Source organism: Phaseolus vulgaris, chromosome 8, assembly GCF_000499845.2.
Source record: "Phaseolus vulgaris cultivar G19833 chromosome 8, P. vulgaris v2.0, whole genome shotgun sequence".
Classification (NCBI taxonomy): Eukaryota; Viridiplantae; Streptophyta; class Magnoliopsida; order Fabales; family Fabaceae; genus Phaseolus; species Phaseolus vulgaris.
The window spans coordinates 52932385-52953360 of record NC_023752.2 but is presented as its reverse complement, the minus strand read 5'-3'; the positions used below and the strand labels follow the sequence as shown (position 1 = coordinate 52953360).

General features: G+C 30.3%; 1 protein-coding gene and 1 long non-coding RNA gene across 6 annotated transcripts; one reads left to right on the top strand and one right to left on the bottom strand.

Annotated features, from left to right (window-relative positions):
* The first annotated feature begins 3184 nt into the window (after nucleotides 1-3184).
* Nucleotides 3185-8311, top strand: LOC137825938 (uncharacterized). Of its 3 annotated transcripts, none has more exons than XR_011083380.1 (4): nucleotides 3192-3343; nucleotides 3593-3713; nucleotides 3799-4038; nucleotides 8084-8311. It is a non-coding gene; the product is annotated as an uncharacterized lncRNA (long non-coding RNA). The 3 variants fall into 3 exon arrangements; XR_011083379.1 differs by having other exon boundaries at nucleotides 3207-3343; nucleotides 3503-3713; XR_011083378.1 differs by lacking the exon at nucleotides 3593-3713 and having other exon boundaries at nucleotides 3185-3343.
* Nucleotides 8312-11821: 3510 nt separating this feature from the next.
* LOC137824274 (serine/threonine-protein kinase 12) lies at nucleotides 11822-18539 on the bottom strand. Of its 3 annotated transcripts, none has more exons than XM_068629839.1 (12): nucleotides 18139-18539; nucleotides 17985-18059; nucleotides 17242-17337; nucleotides 17018-17103; nucleotides 16804-16924; nucleotides 15953-16032; nucleotides 15683-15745; nucleotides 15405-15523; nucleotides 15007-15092; nucleotides 13768-13889; nucleotides 13535-13646; nucleotides 11822-12153 (listed from the first exon to the last, which is right to left on the bottom strand). In XM_068629839.1, exons 1-12 carry the CDS (start codon nucleotides 18502-18504, stop codon nucleotides 12058-12060), a joined length of 1422 nt encoding a protein of 473 aa, XP_068485940.1. In that variant the 5' UTR covers nucleotides 18505-18539; the 3' UTR covers nucleotides 11822-12057. The 3 variants fall into 3 exon arrangements, 2 of the variants coding, with proteins under 2 accessions (XP_068485940.1, XP_068485942.1); XR_011083230.1 differs by having other exon boundaries at nucleotides 11876-12153; nucleotides 13535-13666; XM_068629841.1 differs by lacking the exons at nucleotides 11822-12153; nucleotides 13535-13646; nucleotides 13768-13889 and adding an exon at nucleotides 14156-14372.
* Nucleotides 18540-20976: the final 2437 nt, after the last annotated feature.

Here is a 20976-nt window from a genome sequence, read left to right as displayed (position 1 = left end):
TCTCTAAGATTCTGACATTTTTACCCATCAGTTTGACGATCGGAGTTTGCCATTAGACTTCTGACAGTGAACTTTAATAGATTGTTTGATTGAAATCTCAAATAGAGTAAGTTCATTCTTGGCTCATTTTCCCTTAAGTTAGTTTTGATCTGGTTATGTTTGCCTTTAGTGTAAGCTTGCATGTGATACTCTTTTATCTTCAGAAGTAGTCTCTGTTAGCTCAGAGTCCTAGTGGTATATTTAGATTTGTGATCAGGACTTTGTGGTGCAAGCTAAGTTACTTTTAAGCTTTTGGTAGATTTGGAGTTCTTAATGAGTATCTCCCAAAGTTCAGGTAATGGAAGTTAGTTTAAATTTTCAATAGAACCCTAAGTTAGAAGATCTGGATGTGGGGTAACGTGGTCACCAGTTCCAAATTTTGTTTGCAAAATTTATTGTTTATGAGTAATGCAGAATATTGTCTGAAATAAAATGTGAATATGTTGATTTTGATATGGATGATTTATGGTAGATGCTTTTGTTTGAATCTGAAAAATTGGTTGATTTATATAGTGGATATAGTGTGAGTTACTTTTGAAGTGAAATGAGTTATTGAAATTGTTTTTGTTTGACTATGAATGATGAAATTAGGCATAATTATGCAAATTTCTCTACATATATCGCTCAAGCGAGAATATAATAGAAAGATGGGGTGCTTTCGGGTCCATTTCGCCCAAACGAGAAGAAATCTCACTCAGGCGAAAATGGGATAAATTTCGGGGTTGCTCTCGGTTTACCCTCACTCAAGCAAAAGGATTTTCATTTGGACGAGATCCACTCTCGGTCAAGCGAGTAAATTTTTGCAAAAGCTAGATTCTATAAAAAATAAAAAATAAAAACTTAAAATTTTAATTTTTTTCTTTTGAAAGCCTAGTTTATTATTCCCTATTATTTTTAAGTGAAAATTCTAAATTTTATTTAAAAGTATGATTAAAGGAACTTAGTTATGTGTTTAAGTGAATTTTGAGATATATTTGGATTGTTTAGAAAGTTTAAAATATGATGTGATTGAATTGTGCATTGATGTGTAATATGATGTACGTAATGAGGTGAAAGTGTGATCAAGACATAGTATTTTTAGGAAAGAAAATACCGTGTTGAGATTGTTATTAAGGTGTATTGATTTGTGAGTGTCATGTGAATGATACGATCCTGACTCTAGTGATATAATGGAATCACATAAATGAAGTTATTCAATGAGTGAGAGTCGAAGGAGGTCCATTTGGCTGAGTTTGAGGTTTGAAAGAATTAATCAGAGCAAATCAAATGAATTTACCGTTTCATATGAGATGACGAGACATTGAGATGATTATGCGCATAGCTATGTGGATTTCACAACGAGTAGTATGACAGATCCGAGTCTCTGGATGTTAATTTCAATATATGAGTCTTCTAAAAGTAGAGTAAAGTGTCTATGTATTGTGAGTCAGTAGAAGTCTGACATGAGAAGGATGAATTGTGAATTTTGATAAACACTTGACGGTTTGTTAAAATGTATGAGAATTAATGGTTTTATGTTGATATTTGAAGTGGTATTAAATTCTTATCCCAACATTACTTTTTAACACAAAACACAAAGAAATATTTTTGTCTTTTTGCAAGTTATGCATTTTTTATATGTGAATTTCATGGTATATCAATTATGTTTGTTTCTTACAGGCCATAACAATTCATAAATATGCATTAATAATAATAATAATAATAATAAATTCATATAATGATAACAAATAGTAATATTAATAAAACAAATAAAATTATGTAATAATTATTATATTAATAATAAAATAAAAAATAGTAATAATAATTATAATCAAAATAAATTCATCAAATAACAAGAAAAGTAATAATTATAGTAGTACTAATAAAATTTGAACATTGTTTACAAAATTTGAACATGTTCTTTGCTTCAAGGCCACAAAAACTCATCATGTAAGTTTGAAAAATAAAAGTGGATATGAAATAGTATTGTGTGTAGTCTCACAAAACTAGTAAAAAAATGAGAATTGTCACATCAGAATGCTTTCATTCTCTCACTGTACAATAATTAACATAATTGAATAATAAAATAAAACAGTATTATTTAGAAAATGTTATATTCTCTCCACAAAATTTTATTGATTAGAAAAATAAAAAAGGAAAATAATGAAAAAAGTGAGTTGCATATGTGGCTGAAGTGACGGTGGATGAAGAAGCGCGTGAGAGGGACGCGGTGTGTGGCGTGTGGTTATGGGTAGAATATGAGGCGGGCCCACTAAGACACACGAACAGTTACAGCACGCATCGTTTTGACTTTAGGAGGTTTTGGTTATTTAAAGTTTAAAGTAACGTACACTGCAAATTACCAACTTCTCCAACGCACCATCTTTATCTTTAACATCTTTACCATTTTTAATTTCCCTACATAATTAACAAAAACATCGTACATCAAATTATACATACTTCCATTATTATACTTATACCACTAAATGTCACTTTTCTGTACCATATCATATTATTATCAGATACTCCTATTTTCTATAATGTATACAAAATAATATATAGAAATAATAATTATGACCACAAATTGCATTTTTCTTTTTTATCCATAAGCATGGCATTCAATATTCAAAGTAAGAAATAATATGTGTAACGTTTATGTCCTTTGTTATTTAATTAAACTTGGTCATAATAATAGTATACGAAGTAATGAATTTAAAATCCATACACCGTGTAATATGATCATTAAATTAAAAAAAAAACTATAAAGTTAATAATTATAGAAGTCATGATTATATATCAGAATTTCTTCTTTGTTGATTGTTTAGTTGTAGTTTATATCATGATTGAGTTATAAATTATAAATTATCATATAGTAAATGTATTAACAATATAAAAAAAGTACACTGTTATACATATAAGATACGTTTATTAATATATATTAATAATAATTTATTTACGATATATTATTAGTGTAGTAGATTAAAAATGAAAATGAAAATTAGAATATGGGTTGGGGGATGTGGCATAATGATGAGGAAGTGACTGAAAATAACATAGATGCATGCGGTCAAACAAAACGACAACAACGTAGGTCCCACCCACTAATCATAATGCTATTCTTGTCGTTTAGTGCACACATTATTCTCTCTCTCTCTCTTTCTCTACTATTTTCTAATCTAATCTCACACTTTGGTTTCCTTTGCTTTGCATCAACCCTTCTAATTCCAATTCCAATTCCAATTTTCAGCTCTTACCTTACCTCTCTGTTTCTGTCTCTCTACTCACAAACTCACTCTCAATCCTCCTCAACTCTCTCTATATTTAGGTATGTGCATATAATACTGATATTTCATTTCTAGATTGCAAACTCTTACATTTTCTATTTTGTGTTTTTCTACTTCTTTACCATATATGGATTACTGATATGATGATATATATTTAATTCCTCATTTTGTTATGATACCTGTCCCAATCCATAATCAAGGGATCATCCTACTGTTTCTGTAAAGAAAATGAAATATAATTTAATACTCGGATGGAGTATGAACTTGGTGATAAAAACATGGATTTGCAGTTCTAGCTCAGCACCTTTTCTTTTTCTGGAAGAGCTTTTATTTTCATTTTTGAGAGGGATGGAGTGTGTAACACTGTGGTTTACTGATTTTCACTCCTAAAATGAGCAAAGCAGGTGTCAGGTCAGGTGATTGTGTTGAATTTTGTTTTATTTTTTCTCTTCAACCTGGTTTTTTATATTTATTTGAGATTTTCTTTTTTTATCAGGGTGTTTTTTTGTTCCCTGTGATGATAGATTGAGATCAAGTTCAAGGGCATGTTTTTGTGAAAGTCACTTCATTTCCTGTTTGTTTCCTGATGATCCTGGCTGGTGAGGAAGTTGGAGGAGATTGATATTTTTGAAGGTTGGTGAAACAGAATCTACAGTCCAAGCACTGTTCATTGAAGCCCCCACAACCGAGCCCCAGGATCAAATAAATAACTGCAACACAAAATTACTGCAAGAAGGTAACAATAAATTCCAACTATACCTCCATCATGAACATGGGATCCTTCTGCGGAAATCGTTTTATAAACGAGGATAGAGAATTGATAGCGACACATTTTATATTATTGGTTAGTGTTTATAAAATCCGGAGTACTGAGACTAACTAAATAGAAAGTTTGATTAACTAAATTTTCTGATTTCCAATAGATTTGAATCAATAATAAAGAATATATGTTAGTAGTATCATCATAAGTGTGCTTCTGATAGGAAAAAGATATAAAAAAACGATTGGCATTTATTGAGGCAATGCTAGAGTCTTTCTGAATCATCTCACAAACCATATTCTCTTTCCATTCAGAAAGGGAAGATCTAGGAGATGGTTGTTGTTTACTTTGATAGTTGAATGAACAACTAATGCTAGAGAGGCCTTGAGTATGATGACATATTCCGTTTGTGTGAAAGCAGAAAGATTTAGATGCAGCATGAGTAATGTTCACCTTTTTTTCAATGTTCCATCCAGGATGTACAATAGTAACTGCTAAGAAAATGAATGAATACAGAAGAAAGGGCACATTATCTCTATGTAAAATACCTTGAAAATTACTGATTGTTATGCTTGGATTCACTTTGAATCATGAAAAATCACATTGTAATACTAGCTAACACGATGTTAGATAAATATTTATGTTTGGTTTGATGTTGAAGAATGGATTCTAATTCTAAATTAAATTGAGTTGAAATGAAACAACTTTGAATAACATTGGACGTAATTTTTTTATATGAAATTTTACTGTTAACTTGCTTTTAGAATCTAACATCCATACATCTATCACAAACTCTCACTCAAACACACAGTGGACAAGAGGATTGTGAAATTATTAAGATCAAAGTACATCTGGCAAGATTAAAAGTTCTGCTAATGTGCAGAATATGAAAATATTCCAAGTAAATCAATGTGTTTTGGAGTATTCCAATATGGAATCCACATTGATCTAAGAGTCTGCTTTTAAATTACAAACAGCATTTGATTGAGAGGCTTAAAAATACCATTGAGAAATATATATTTACTTGAATCTTAGGAGCAAATGTTAGTAAAAGGATCCTCCACAGCTAGTTAGTGATGACATTTAGCTCATGCCCATGGCTAACAAAATGAAATGAAAGCATGACAAATATTATGGGGAAGTTTAGTTAAGATGCTGAAATTTTTACCCAGTTTTTTTGGTCAAGTGATAGAAAAAATTAATGAATTTTTTTGAGTTTTCATTAATTTGCTAACTGTATGGTTTTGGAACTGCAAAAGCATCGGTTTCCAATTAAGAGATGAAAGAAACATTAAACACGTTGTTAGTGCTTTTACTGTGAGGTAGCTCAAGAACTGAACACTTCTGAGATTCTGTTCGTCATGATATGGACTATGGGACTTCCAAGGATGAGATCCATTTATTTATATCCATGGATTTTGCTGAATTAATGAGTAAGGAATATATATTTGAGAACAAAAATGAAAATGAAATCAATTTTGACTGAAGCAAGAGAGGAATTTCTTAATTGTTGTGCCAATTCCCATGCCGTACAGTGGCTTTTAATCCATGTCGACTTTTTTGCATGAGAAGACCTCTGTAGATGCATATATATAGAAAATTATCATTGAGTCTAATTAATGAGGGTGTAAGTGCTTGTGCTTAAAACTATAGTAATCTGTTTATATCACTGTCAAGAGCTATATATGGAGAGACAAGCTGGTGGATGAAATTGATCATGGTAATATCATAACACTTTAATTAGTTCATTCTTGGACAAAACCAATATGTTGGAAAGAACACAGCCAGCTTTCTGGATCTGGAAATCTTGTCATGCAACTACTCATTAAACATATTGTATGTGTTTTCACAGTTGTGTAATTATGTCTTATTTGATACACTTAACGAAATATACCCTGATTATTTAGTTAAGGTAGCTGTTTCTAGCTTCTATTTTGATTAACAACACATTGGAGATTGGCTGGTTTGGATAGGGGGGGATTAATGTTATAATGTGTTGCCCTTTAAACCTATTATAGATTTCAGTGTTAAGGCCTCTTTGGATACAGACTAGATGAGATGAGATCAGCTTTTCAGACTTTTTCTATTCAAAGTAGAGTTTTTTTTTTCTCATTAAAGAAGTTCTAAAAACTCTTCCATTAGAAAGTCTATAGATTGATATTCCATAAAAAAAGGTCAAGGTAAGTCAGAATTTTTTTACCATAATAACTTTGAAGTCATACTATAACGACAGCTTTTAATTGATGAACATTTTTTTTTTGCACTAACCCATAAAACCTTAAAAAGTTACCATGTTAAAAATGGGCACATCCCTACATGTGTGGGAGCAATGATACTGATTATGAAATTAATCTTAACATAAATTTTCCTTTAAAAAAGTTACCATTACTGCAGTAATCTTTTGTTTAGATTAATTCAAGTCCATTTACCTTGAGCTAGAACAACAAAACTCTTTGTTTCACAATCCTTTTCATAAACTCAAATTCTATTGGTTTAAATCATGTAATCTCTACCCATAATATATGCATTTATTGATCCATATTGTGTTAATTAATTTAAGTTTCTTTTGAGTTAAAAATATTAGTTCTTCTAATCATTTATTTATATGGTCCTTCTAGTTATATACCTCTTTACTAAGTTTGAAAATATCCTATATATGTTTTTATGTTCAGAACCTTTTAGTAATAATGAGTGGTTACAAAATAAAACTTTCAGGATATTTTTCGTCTATCTGAGTTTTAGTGCCAGTGAAAATAGTTTTGAGCATCTTATTATACTATTGACTCTAACACTTGGAAAAAATGAAAATCTGAACACTTTCACTATCAGTATTTAGAACTTTATTATTCAAATCAAACTCTTTATTTTATGAAATCTAAAGAATAATAACAGGTGTTCAGAACTGGCCTTCATCAAAGCTTAGTTAAAAACGAGATAAATTAGTGGTGACATGCTCATTTACATGACAAAATGAACATATTAATCTCTTGAAAATAAACATCATAGTTTTCTATAATAAAAAAAACACTACAAACATCTATGAAAAGGAAAAAATAGTGTATTTACATGTTAAAACATACTATATATTAGTAGTTGGTAAGAAACAAACTCATACTTACAAAGACATAAAATTGATTCACCTTGTTTATGTGAAAACTTTATTGGTGAGTAGTTTATACATAGTTCTGCAGAAGTTTTTAAAGTTTTCTCTGTTTATGAGTATCTGATACTAATCTCACCTAAACTTTTATCTAAAAAAATAGAGTAATTAGAAGTAATAAAAGTTGAAAAAGAGTATTTATCTTCCCTACAGAAAGAAAAAAAAAGTAAAAGGGAGACAAAAGTTACTGTGCTAAAACAGCTCCCAAAATGGCACGCAAGTATGTAGGCTAAAATGGACCTACAGACAACAAGGTTCCTTTTCTTTTCTTCCTTTTCACCGTACACCTCTCTCTTCTTTCACTCCACTTTTCTTACACAAACAGTAATTCTTTGGTACCTTCACTTTAATACTATTAACCGTGTTTAACATTCTGTGATGAGCACATGATAACATGTTTAACAATTTCCACAAACAAACAAATGAGGCACAAAAACCAAAGAAAAGTAAGATAAATATATTATCTTCGACATGTCTCAACTCTCAACCTACACATTCAATTCACTTCTTCATTCCCTCATAAGTTTTTTCTTCCAAGCCAGCTTGTGCTGTCTGGTGCACAAATGGCTAATGAACATCATTCACAACTAAATTATAATATGTTAACAGTGATGATCAGTGAGGGACATGTTTTACACTGCATGTGATTTGATCTTTGTTTACTGTAAAATTAAAAGTTGTTAACTTTTATAACAGTTACTTTCAAAAAGTTGTTTAAAATATAATGTCTAACTAGTTGATATAGGATGAAGATCAGTGTGTTGAAATTAAATTATTAATTCCTCTCAAAAGTGGTGGCATTGTCTTTTTTACTACCAAGTTATTCTTTTGATTAGTTGTCTATCTGGTGATTGCTTTCAGGTTCACTGTTTGCAAATTCAGATCGTACTAAAGCAGAATGAATATATGGTTGTAACATGCAATGGTGTCAGTTGTGTGTGTTTTTGCATTTGCAGCTGTTAATTTTACGTGTGAAAATTGAGAATGAAGGTAAAGTTGGTATGTATGTATGTATGACAATGATTGGTGTTTCAGAAATGGTGACACCGTTAAAATTATAGCATAGAATAAGGGATTTTTTCATTCCAATTCTCTTTCATCTTATTTCTACCTTCTTTTTTCCTATCTCTTCTTTTTCATTTCACGGATCAATCATCCTAAAATAGTGGAACTCTACATTTATGTTTATTCTTCTCAGCCAATACCTAAATGAAAGAATATCATAATATGAAAGCTAATTTAAGCTATCAAATAGGATAGATGTTTCCCTCTAGGTTGGTACATATTATGCATATAAATTATTTTCTAAAAATTTACATGATTTACAACATAATAATTAATTTTTGGAACAAAAAAAAGATTTGTTCCATTGATAGTCGATGCCAACTATTGAGAAAGTTATCATAATGGTAATCAAAGTTTTGTTTTCCTTTTCTTTTTGTGCTTGCTTCTGTGGGGAATAATTTACTGTGGATCATTTCTTTGATAATTTTTATAGTATTCAAAAGCTACTTTGAATTCGATTCATTTCAGAATTTAGCAGAGTTAGATTTGAAGAGAATCATGTCATCTGTCACTCAAACCAAAAACCAATAAACATTAGCTGAGAAATGAGATCCAATGGTTCTTTGTACAATCCAACCTAAACTATGTAAGATGTCTAACCAGGTTCATGGAATGCACATTTGAAGAATTTTCTTTGATGAAGTCATAAGGGAGGGGAACTTGGGTACTTGGGAGTTTGCAATAACTAGCACAGTAATCCACTGAATCCAGTTTAGACTTTTGTTTATGAGTGTCCTTTTCTTTTCCTAAGCTATTTTTATAGACCATGTAAGACAATATATATTCAAGCCAATTGTTTCAACTGAAACAAATACACCCTAATCAATTTATGTGGTTTGTGGTCTTCTAAAGTTCTGTTGAAATAAATTAACAGTTATTGATTTTTGAATTAACAAGAATCTAGTTAGATTAGTAAAATATCTAGTTATATTAGTGAAAAAAAAATTTAGTTGACTATATTGGTAAAGAAAATTACCTTATTATCTAATAATAATTTTACATGAAAAGTAAAATTGTTAATTTTTAAAATAATTATGTTAAAAATTAGATCTAAAGTGATTATCATTTGACAATATAGTACAAAATATTTATATTAACAATGTAAAAATTAAATCCATTATAATTAATCCTTGCTTTGTCATATGTGTTTGAATATTTACTTGTAAAATGTTTAATCATGTAACATATATTTTCAATATATGATTCAAAGTAATATTAATTAAATTTTAAATCTCATAAATTTAAATATTTTCAATTGAATTTTTACTAAAAAAAGATTTATTGAGTATTAAAAAAATTATATTTTTTAATTGAGTACTTTTCATTTCATTTTTTAACTAGGTGAGATGGGTGGTATCTTTTCTCGTCATCTTAGTTACATCTTTAACTTAACATGTTAAAAAATATGAGATTTAAGTGATATTATTATTAATATAAGATGATAAGTGACTTTTATTAATTTCATTAAACACGTTTTGAATAATGAGATTGAAATGCTCCCCAATAACTTTTATGTTATTAAGTGATCAAGGAACCGTTACCATTTAGGTAACGACGATCTTAATTAATACATTTTCTAGGAAAGTAATAAAAGTTACTTCTTTTACATTAACTACAATATATTTTATATTAATTATAATATTATTTTATATTAATTATAATATTATTTTATATTAATTATAATATTATTTTATATTAATTATAATATTATTTTATATTAACTACCAAATCTTGCATTTCTTGAAATGTAAAGATAAATAAGTAAGCCGATTAGACAGACTAATAATCACCTAATCTAGTTAAAAAAAAGATTATATGACTATCATTCAATTGAAGAATATAAAAAATTAAATATTCAGTATAAAGAGTTTTGATAAGGATTGAGTTATAAATACCTAAATTTATAAGGAATTTAAAACTTAATTAAGTCTTTAAAGTGTAATAGAGAGACTTATTAAATAAAGACTTAAAAAATTATAAATTTTAATTAATAATAATGTGTGGTAAAACACGCATTGTCAATATTTCTTGTAATAAAATAGAAACATCAATTTTAGAAATTATTGTAATATTCTGTACCTTTCTTTTAAGGCGTGTGTTCTGACATTTTTATACCTTTTTTATTTTATTTTTATGTAATTTTTTTAGTTGTTTTTTTATTTTATTTTTTTCTCTATTTTTTTTTATTACTTTCATCTTTTTACATTATAATTTATAGTTTATTTTTCTTGAAGCTGAACTTATATTATCAAAATAATATTTTTTTCTTTTTTATATGAAATTTCCTCTATCAAATTAAGTCCCTTTTAACCTATAAAAATTGATGTTCTTCATATAATTCATTTTTTATTTATCTCCCATATGTTTAACTATCCACCATTTTCTAGGAATTTAGTCAATACTTTACTGGAGCGCTCATATTTAATGTCAAATTCTATCTGAAGCATAATTACCTCTTACAGAAAACATCTTTAAAAGTTAAAAAAAAAAAAAAAAAAAACAAAAACAAAAACATAATTCAACCAAAAATAAGTCATACTTAAGATTTTTAACCATTTTTCTTTTCAATTTAATTTATTACTATTGTTCAGAAGATTTTGTTTGCTTTGAGTGCATATTGAAAAACTTTTCCTCTAAGCTGCATCCACAATTTGCTTTATTTTTTATGGAAAAAAGTTTAAAATCTGGAAAAAAAATATATTAGGCAGTGGCAACGGTCAAAATGGTATGATATATTGCATGTTTGCGTCCATAGTGGTTGTTGAGTTTTTTGCAGAATAGCAGTTGCAGGGAGCATATGGTACAACACCACCACAGAATGGCACCCAACCTAGACATTGGACGGGTCAAACTATAAGACAACATGCCCAAAACATTGCAAAAGCATATCCCCTTTACAGGTTCAACGCTTCCCAAACTATCAAATTACATTGGCAAGAATATATGCAAGACACATGGTTAAAAACTATAAAAAGAAATAAAAATTGGCAATTCCTAACACATTTTAAAAACTACAAATAAATAAATAAATAAATGGTAATTCCTAAACAAGAAGAACAAAATTTGATTCCTAAATCCGTTTGTTATTCCTTAAATTCTTTCACTCTTTTTATTCATCAAACAAGACAAACAAAAAGACATTACTCAACTAAACACATTAAGAGTCGTACATGTGACATTGGTAGCTTGGAGCCGTCAACATCGTTCAGTGTCATTTGAGGCACCATCATTACTGAGGAAGAAACTTTTAAGCAAAATATTGCCACCGAGCTATACTGCAGAAACAGTACTCCAGCAAAAAATCTTCTTATCCAAAATTTCAAAATAGATGGAGGAAAGATCAGGCTCTACAAACACGTTAATAAGATGACACAAGAATCAGTTAAAAAATTGTCCTCCGGTCCAGACAGGTTCTCAATTCTATTTTGGCCCACACATCAGAATACAAACATCAACATGATGATAGTAGTTTTTTTTAGAAGCAAAAACTTAAAAATATGCATAAATTAAAATAACAGTTTGAAAAGATAAAACTTGAAAAAGACTATTGTTGTTTTTAAAAGGTAGAAAGAATAACTTTGGACAAAATTACACAAGGATATGTCACACTCTTCATTTTTTATTCAACCGGACGTGAAGCGCATGTTGGAGCGCAAGTTATTTACAAAAGACTATATTTGATGGGTGCAATGCAAGTATATGGCACCACAATCGACTTTTCTTTCTTGAAACTGTGATCAAAATAATTGTTGGTTCTCGATGAGAAATATTTATCTGGCTGTGGAGCGAGATGACCGGCTACTTGGACTTGTGCGATTACCCCTAAATAGGGCCTCCAGGTACTGGATGCATCCAGGAGCTCCAATCTGAATATCATAACAAAGAAAATATCAAACCTTTTAAAATAAAAAATCACAGAGTTGTCGTGGTTAAATAACCATATCGAACAATATCCACACTTTTGATAAGGGCATTCCACTGGCGAGATGGGTAAAAAAAACAGTTAGACAGCAGTTAAGAAATGCATACTATTTATCTTTTATAATCATGAATGTTGGATGAAGCCCAAGAAAAGATTATGGACTACTGGAATTATACGATGGAAACCAACTCCAAAAGATTATGGACCAAAAATAAATTCTCCAGAATGGATATCCCTCGGGATGGAAAAATAGGAAAGGATCACCAAAATACTATTAGTCATCTTTTGGAGTATTGTGAAATGTAACTCGTGAATTAACACGCGTGACATAGAGCTATAAAGCTCTTGCACTATTTTTTTCAATCAACAAAACTTAAAAAAAGAAAAAAAACCATCTAAATTCACTATAAAATTCGTAATCTAGTTTGGTGTGTCCAGGTACGTAGTAATGCTATTTTCAAGGATTGTGCCTTACTTTTCTTATAACTTGCCTATTTCCTCTCTTTTTATAACAAAAAAAAGAGTTTAATTTATATTCGCTATCGGTGTAACATTTTTTAACCCAATGAATTACTGTCACATCATATTAATACCAACCAATAGAAATGAAACAATGATAGAGCAAATTCTTGTGTTCATGTAAATAAAATAAATTTACACAGAAATGCATATAAATTAAATTTCATAAAAAGAGGTAGATAATTACCATAGTCACTTCACTATAGTGAAATTTTTGCAATAATTGTCCGAAATGATAATTTGCCTAAACTAGACCTCAAACTGCTTGAATTAGGAACCATGTAACCACGATTTTGGGCAGGTTTTAAACATTTAATAGTTTCCTTTACTTTATTTTTTTGCTTAACTCAGTTGTTCTCAAACTCTCCTTAAAGACCTCATTTGTATTGAACATGTTGCCTAATTTCTTTTCAAGGACATATCCTATTCAATGCACATATCACTCCCTAGCAAAATAACGCTAGTATAAATTATTGAAAAGGTGATATTAATAAATGTAAAATTTGAATCCATTGTCTTACTCTCCATTCTCCACTCTTCTTTAAGGGATTAATGGTAAATGCAGAGGAATAAATTAAAATCTAGCCACAATATTGGCATCAATCATTTTTAATGTACCCATACCATACTGGCTACTAAACCACAGATGCTAATTGCTAATATCCAATGATACAGGAAAAGCCTTTGAAGCTGAACTTCCTCACCTTCTAATAAGTTTGTGTCAGAAGTTACTATTATGTCAAAATTATACAACCACAACTAGGTCTAAAACTGATCAAATAAATGTTTGCACGAAAAAGAGATACCTTCCAGCGCCTCTTTTGAATAAGATGGCTGTTGATTTCATCCAAACTCTCAATTATTTGCCTAAATGTTGGTCTTCTGTGTGGTTTTTCATCCCAGCATTCCTCAATTAACCTATGGACAAATCAGATTTCCTGAATGTAAAAAACTTATTCTTTTATTCTCCTACTTTTGGTAGGTTTTGAAACTAAACATTCAAATCTGCTGCCAATAAAAATGTATTTAAAATTCTCACTGTTTTAGTCCATGAGCATAAAGTTTTGGCAATGCTCTAAATGGTGGCCGCTCATTTTCAACATAAGCTTTAGGAACTTCATTTTCTGGCTTTGCATAGAACGGTGGACAACCTTCAATCATCTACAGTAACAGAAAACCATAGAAGTTCAGGTCAGTATTTTGCTGGGCATCTCTACATAAAAACCCACTGTTTGCTGTCATTTATATTCTAGATTACAAATTGCCCATGATCCACAAATAAAATAATTGTAATCTGAATGAAGTTTATCAGTAAAACAGTTGGAGAAAATGAACATTTTGTATTCACATAAAAAGTACAAGAACCAAGCATATTGATACAACAGCAAACTATTAGGCATGGCATCTTACCAAAGATGGTCATGATTATATAAATGTATATATAATTATTTTACTTTTACAAGTCAATCGTGGATAGCTCAAATCCCTAGAACTTTACTTGTCTGTTAGTTCAACCATAAAATATGTAATAAAACTTTGCATATCACGATTATATATTATATACATATCTTGAGGAAGATCTGAGGGCCAAAAGACGCAGAGCTCTCAAGAGTCACAAGTGCTTGAGCTGTCCATGGACTCATCCTATAGTATACTTGATAAGTGAAAGAGTAAAAGACACCACCAAATATCTAACATTCAATATGCTGTAACAACACTGAAGGAATTTGAATGATGAAAGCAACATAAGAAGCACATCTACAAATATAAAAGCATTATTTTCCAGGACTTGAAAATTTTACCAAAGTGAATAACAGAACTCTCTATATGTAAGGGATGTGACTTTATGTACAGGATTATGTAACAATAAATGCTTTCAAATGTTCAAAAAATAAAACAACATAAAAAGCAATAGAAAACATAAAGTAAATTCCTATTCTGACAAGGGATGCGTCCAGCTTTCAGAAGCAAATGCAATTATCATCTTTCCAACAGTTTTTGGTGCTGATATAAAAAGGAATTACCAGTATTGAATTAACATGTATTATTTGGTCAAATAAATAACACAACATTATTAATCAAGCATTATTTCATCAAACAGGTTTTATATTTATTAATTAATACTCAATTTTAGGGTTTAAAAGTCTTGTTTCAATTTCAAGACTAGATAGGAGACAATCATTCGCATAATAAGGGTAAATAATTAACTTAAAGTCAATAAAAAAGCTCTAAAATAGGGGGCAGGACTGCATCCAAAGGTGAGCAATAATGATTCTACCTCCTGTAATATCAGAGCAAAAGAAAACACATCCACTTTTGTGTCGTATTCCTCATTTCTATAGACTTCTGGTGCAACATATCGCCCTGTTACAGAGTTGAATAAATTCATCAATTGAACCCATGAAAATCAGAACCATTCCCAAAAGGATCAAAACGAATTGAATTATAAGTAAAAAGATGGCAATACTTATAAATTAATTAATAAATTCAAATTAGTAAAACCGAGCCCTAGGTCTTTATTAGTCACTGAGTAGACGGGTATTTCTTTTTTTCTTATAGAATATGCAACATATTGCACATTACAGCCCTCATGAAACCCAAGTTTACAATATTGGTTTTATGCAGAACATGATTAACGTAGACATTACAAGGCTCTCACTGTAGAAGGAAACCTACATGATGTATCGAGGCTTGTCACAGGTTTGTCTTCTTTGACTGTTTTAGTAACTTTAAGCAACTTGCTAACTCCAAAGTCTGCAACTTTCAGATGCCCAGAATCATCCCGCAAAATATTTCTGTTGTCTTACTCAAGTACAATGAAGAAACTTTAAACAGTTTCAACCATTCGAGTGAATGAAAAATGCATGCTTCTACTGAAAAATCCATGACACTTCATACACATGGTGGAAGAATAATAAAATCAACTAGAGAGGGTAGGAGAGCATAAAACATACGAAGGCTCAAGATCTCGGTGTATAATGGCTTCTGGTTTATGTTCGTGCAAATAGTTCATACCCCTGAAAATAAAACATATTGTTTCCATTTAATATAGGATAAAATTTCCATTTAATAAAACATATTCAAATGCAAATTTTTAATATAGGATAAAATTTCCATTTAATATTCAACTCTTCAAAAACAAAATAATCAGGAACGCTTGTTTCCTCGAGAACCAACTGACAGCAAGCGATGCATGCATGATATGGAAGTTCTTCTTGACTGACCTAGCAATATCAAGTGCAAATTTTACAGCTGTTGCTGGTTTTAATGCACCTTTCCGATTAATGTAGGCATGAAGATCCCCCTGGAGAGATGATAGTTCATTCCAAATTGTTAGATATTACATTTATAAAAGATTCAGGGTATAATTAGTCACACATACGGACATAAGTATAGGAGATATCTAATTATATACACTTCTTATTTTTTTTTTCACTGTTTCACTAACATGAAGTAGAATCTCATATAAAGAGGAATGAAAATCTAAATCAACAGATATCAGTAGATCAAAACAGGTATGTCTTATCATTACATAAAATCTTCCAGTGTAGATATTTATAACTTTCTAGACCGGACAGGAGCACATTTGTCAGACTGGATTCAGTTCCTCTAAAGTGAGAAGATAAGTAAAGTAAGAAAGTGATTATCTATCCATCATCAACTTGAATTACATTAACTTTCAATAAATGGTAGATAATCCCCAACTTCTACACTTTACACACCCCTCCTTACTTTAGAGGCCAAATCCTGTCTGGCCAATGCAAATAACCCATGGACGTCACAATTAATATCAGTCCCAGGGTAAATTTTTTATCATATTAAGTTCTTAAGTATTATTGATGATTTGTGCACTTCTACATAATATTGGATTTAGAGTAGTCCAATTGAAACTACATTGTCACTTTGTTTCTGAAGACTATCCATAATGATAAATTTCTGACCACATTGTATTCAGCTCACTGATATATAAGATAACCATTAGCCAACTAATCAGTATAATTTGTTCATAAACACCACGAGTAAAAAATTTATGAGAAAAAATCTTCCTTATGACCATTGTAGGACCAAAACTAACCTGGGGTAGATATTCTGTGACGATCATCATTGGGGTACTTTGGGTTACAGCACCCAAAAACTGAACTACATTTGGATGCCTTATTTTCTCAAGTAATGTAAGCTCATCAAGAAATGCCTTTCTGATAAACAGAAACCAACAAACAAAATCCATGGTGAGATTAAAAAGTGATAACTGAATGATCCAATTGACATGAATAAGTAGACCAACCCACACTTTATCATCATCGGTGAACACTTCCTCTCCAAGTGTCTTGACTGCAACCTGAGTTCCACGCCATAATGCAATCCGGAAAGTTCCCTACAATATTCAATATAAATTATGAAACACAAAATAATCTAAGGTAAATTGATTTAAGAAATTATGTCAAAAGGCAAAAGGATAAATCCAGTTACAAGACACGATTAAATAAAGCGATAAGGAAACTTGAAACCTTACCTTTGTTATGCAAAAACTATTAGTAAAATCAAGTTCAGAAGGATCAATCTCATACTCTGGGACTTCTCGAGCATTCTCCACATGCATGGGAGTTATCTACAATAAAAAAGAAGTTTGCCATCGCAATGTGATGTCATAAACCAACTATTCTAAAAGGAGTTTAATATCCGTGTACTATCAGTATAATAAAACTTCTGTCAAGCAATAAGAAATCACTATAAACCTTTAATGTATTTATTTATAGTAAAAGTCAACGGAATAGTATTTAGGAGTTTATACACTATCAGAACATATACTGATTTTCTCTTCAAAAAGCTTGGCAGCAAGACCCCTTCTAGCTGAAATAAAATATACTCAGACGAGGAATGAATCCTCTAAGAGTGGGATTTCCACTCTCTCCGGCGAAAATCTCCACTATCAAAACCCGATGTCCACATTTCATTATTTAAATTCTCTAACTATGATGTTCTTGTTTTTTAATTAAGGATTCGGATTTCACTGAACACAAATGTCACATGGAAGTCTCAAAATCCATGCTCAGGCAGTTTAAACTTTTATATTGTTATCCAATAACCAACACAGCTATGCCTGTTAATTATGTTTCACTTTTATAATAACTATCTTAAAAGTCTATCAGAAGATAACATTTCCAGTAAAAGTGCGTCTCCATTAAACTCTCCAGACGAATAACATAAACTGTTTTAAATCTAATAACAAGAAGGAAAGGAAAAGAAGAGACAGACAGGAGGTTTTGCACCGTGTTTCTCCAAAAGCTTCACGATGTCGTGGTTTTTGTAGTACATTGCATCAGCTAGAGGCTGTTAAACAATCCAATCCAAAAATCAGTGACAGCGAGTGTACAAGACGAATAACGAAAGAGTAAGGAAGTAAAATTACGGTGCTGCCCCAGCGGTCTCGCGGATCAACGTCGGCCCCTCGTCGTACCAGCAGGTCAACAACGTCGGTGCGGCCCTGGCAGGCGGCGACGTGGAGCGCAGTGCGGCCGTCAATGTCGGTGAAACTGACGTCGCTCCCCGAGTCCAACAGTTCCTCAATCCCGACCAAGTCTCCTTCGTTGGCCAGATACATCAACCGAACCGTCGGATCCAGCGCCTCCGCCACGTCCTCCGCACCGCCGCGCTCCGGCGCGAGGGAGGATTGCCGGCCGACCGAGAAGCGAAGCTGAAGCTTCTCGGTTTCCATTGCGGGGGTGAGGGTTTTGGAATAGAGAGAAAATGGAATTGTGTTGTTGTGTGAATGCATTCACAACATTGTTTTCATCCATTTACACAATGTTTATAGTGATCATGTTGAACTATTGTTTTATTAATCAAAAGTTTTAATCTATAATTTATTGTTTGATTACAATCAATCTAATAATTAAAAATAATTAAATGTTGTTTGAAAATTAAATTACAATCTAATTATTTTGACTAATTAGATATTGATATACATACCATTGTAAAAGTTAAATATTTTAAGATCGAAAATCTTTAAACACTTTTATTTATATTATATTACAAGTTTTAGATACAATTTCACTCATTAATTTGAAAATAAATAAAAAATAAAATTACTTATAAATTTCATAATCATCCATATAATTTTTATAGTTAAAACCTATAGTAGGAATTCTAATAATACTATAATAAATTGTAATAAATTATAGTACCTTCGTGATTGTAGCCATCCTCAACCATATTGACCCATTTAATTTTCTTCATGAGATATTTGTTCAGAACAATCAAATTTGTACAACGATAGTTTTGAAACAAAACATGTAATTTAATTTTGTTAACATTTTACCTCAAAGTAAGTTATTGAATGAGAAAATGATGTCTAAGTAGCCCCAAACATATCTCTTGGCCTCCTAGCTTTATAAGAAAAAATTGTATCTAGTTGGCAAATAAAATGTAAAAACTTCTGAATTGAATAAACATGTAACTCAAAATTTTCTTACATCAAATTGAAAAAAATTCTTAGATTAGATTTATGTGTAACTAACAATCATTTTTTTTTTATATTAGTTTATGACTTAAGTTTGTTAATGAAAAGTGTCTAAAAGTGTTGAGTCATAAAATTATATCAAATTATCTAAATAGTTTCATTTTTAAGCAAAAACTATTCAACCACATGAAAGTAAATTTGTGCAACCAAGGAGAACACATCGTAATCGTAACTTATAATGTAGTTTAATTTTATGCAACCAAGGAGAACACATCGTAATCGTAACTTATAATGTAGTTTAATTTTATTAAAGTTCTACTTTAAAGTAGCTGAATAAATGAGAATAATGATGTTATTTTATAATGAAATATCAAATTGATTATGAAGGAAATATTTGATATAGATGTCTGTCATAATTTGTTTACTTTGCATATACTACCTCATCAAAAGATTCAAACAGAAACAACAACTCTTTTATCTAGCCAAAAATTTGGCTCATCCATGAATACGACACATCCATTATCTAAGACATAGGAGCAATGAAACAACTTATAATGTTAATAGTAAGTATATTGAGTTAAAATAACATGGTCTATATACATATAACTTCTTTATTTGTTATTTAAAAGCTTTTGAGTATTCAGGTATGAAATGGATTGATGTTTATTATTCTACAATAAAACATCAAATTGATAATGAAGGAAATATTTGAATTTGGAAAAAACTAAAGCATGTTTAGAAGTTAAATGAACCGGTTCATTTAATTGAAGGAAAAAATAATTCATACTTGACACAACTTTGTCTATCTTGAAGTCTTCCATTACCAAAATTGTTCTAAAACTGTTCTTCTTGTTTTTATCCCTTGCTACAATTGAACCCTTATATAGGCCTTAAGGATTCTATTGGCGACAAAACATAGCAGTTTACCATTTGAAATTCAAATTCAAAATTTCCAACTATTGCTCAAACATATATCCACCAATATAATCATGAGCTGGAGACAAATGGAAATGTAGTCTTTTAGTAAAAAAATATAAACTTTAAAAGATTAAACATGTGTATTGAAATTAATCCGAGAAAGTTTTTATAAAAAATGACCAAAAAAGTTTTAGAGCATGAATTAGACAAAGACTGAAGCAAATATGTGTTATACAATGTTTAAACAGATCACAAATTTGTGAAATATTTGAATTGGAAAAAACTAAAGCATGTTTAGAAGTTGAACGAACCGATTCATTTAATTGAAGAAAAAAAAAACTTTGTCATACTTGACACAACTTTGTCTCTCTTAAGCCTTCCTTGCCAAAACTATTATGCTTCTTGTTTTATTCCTTCTTGTAATTGAACTTGCAATTGAACGCATATATAGGCCTTAAGGAACCTCTGTTGGTGACAAAGCATATAAGTTTACAATTTGAAATTCAAAGACGACTTGTTATAATGGTTATAATTCACCCTTCATAATAAATAAGATGATGACAAAATTGTAAATATAAATGATTTATTGTTAAATATTTTTTACCCATCATAATAAATAAGATAATGGCAAAATTACAAACACAAAATTATTTACTATATTAGTTATTCCTTAGGTAACATAATAAATACTTGCTATGTTGGTTCAACAAATAACCATCAAAATAAAAAAAATCTCACGCATCTCACTTTTAGATAGAATCTTTCACTTTTTTTGTTAATAATTTTCATAATTTTTCATAATGTTGATTATTTACTTTCCATATATTAACAATAAATATTTTTTTTTAAAGAAAAAATGTGGCACTTTTC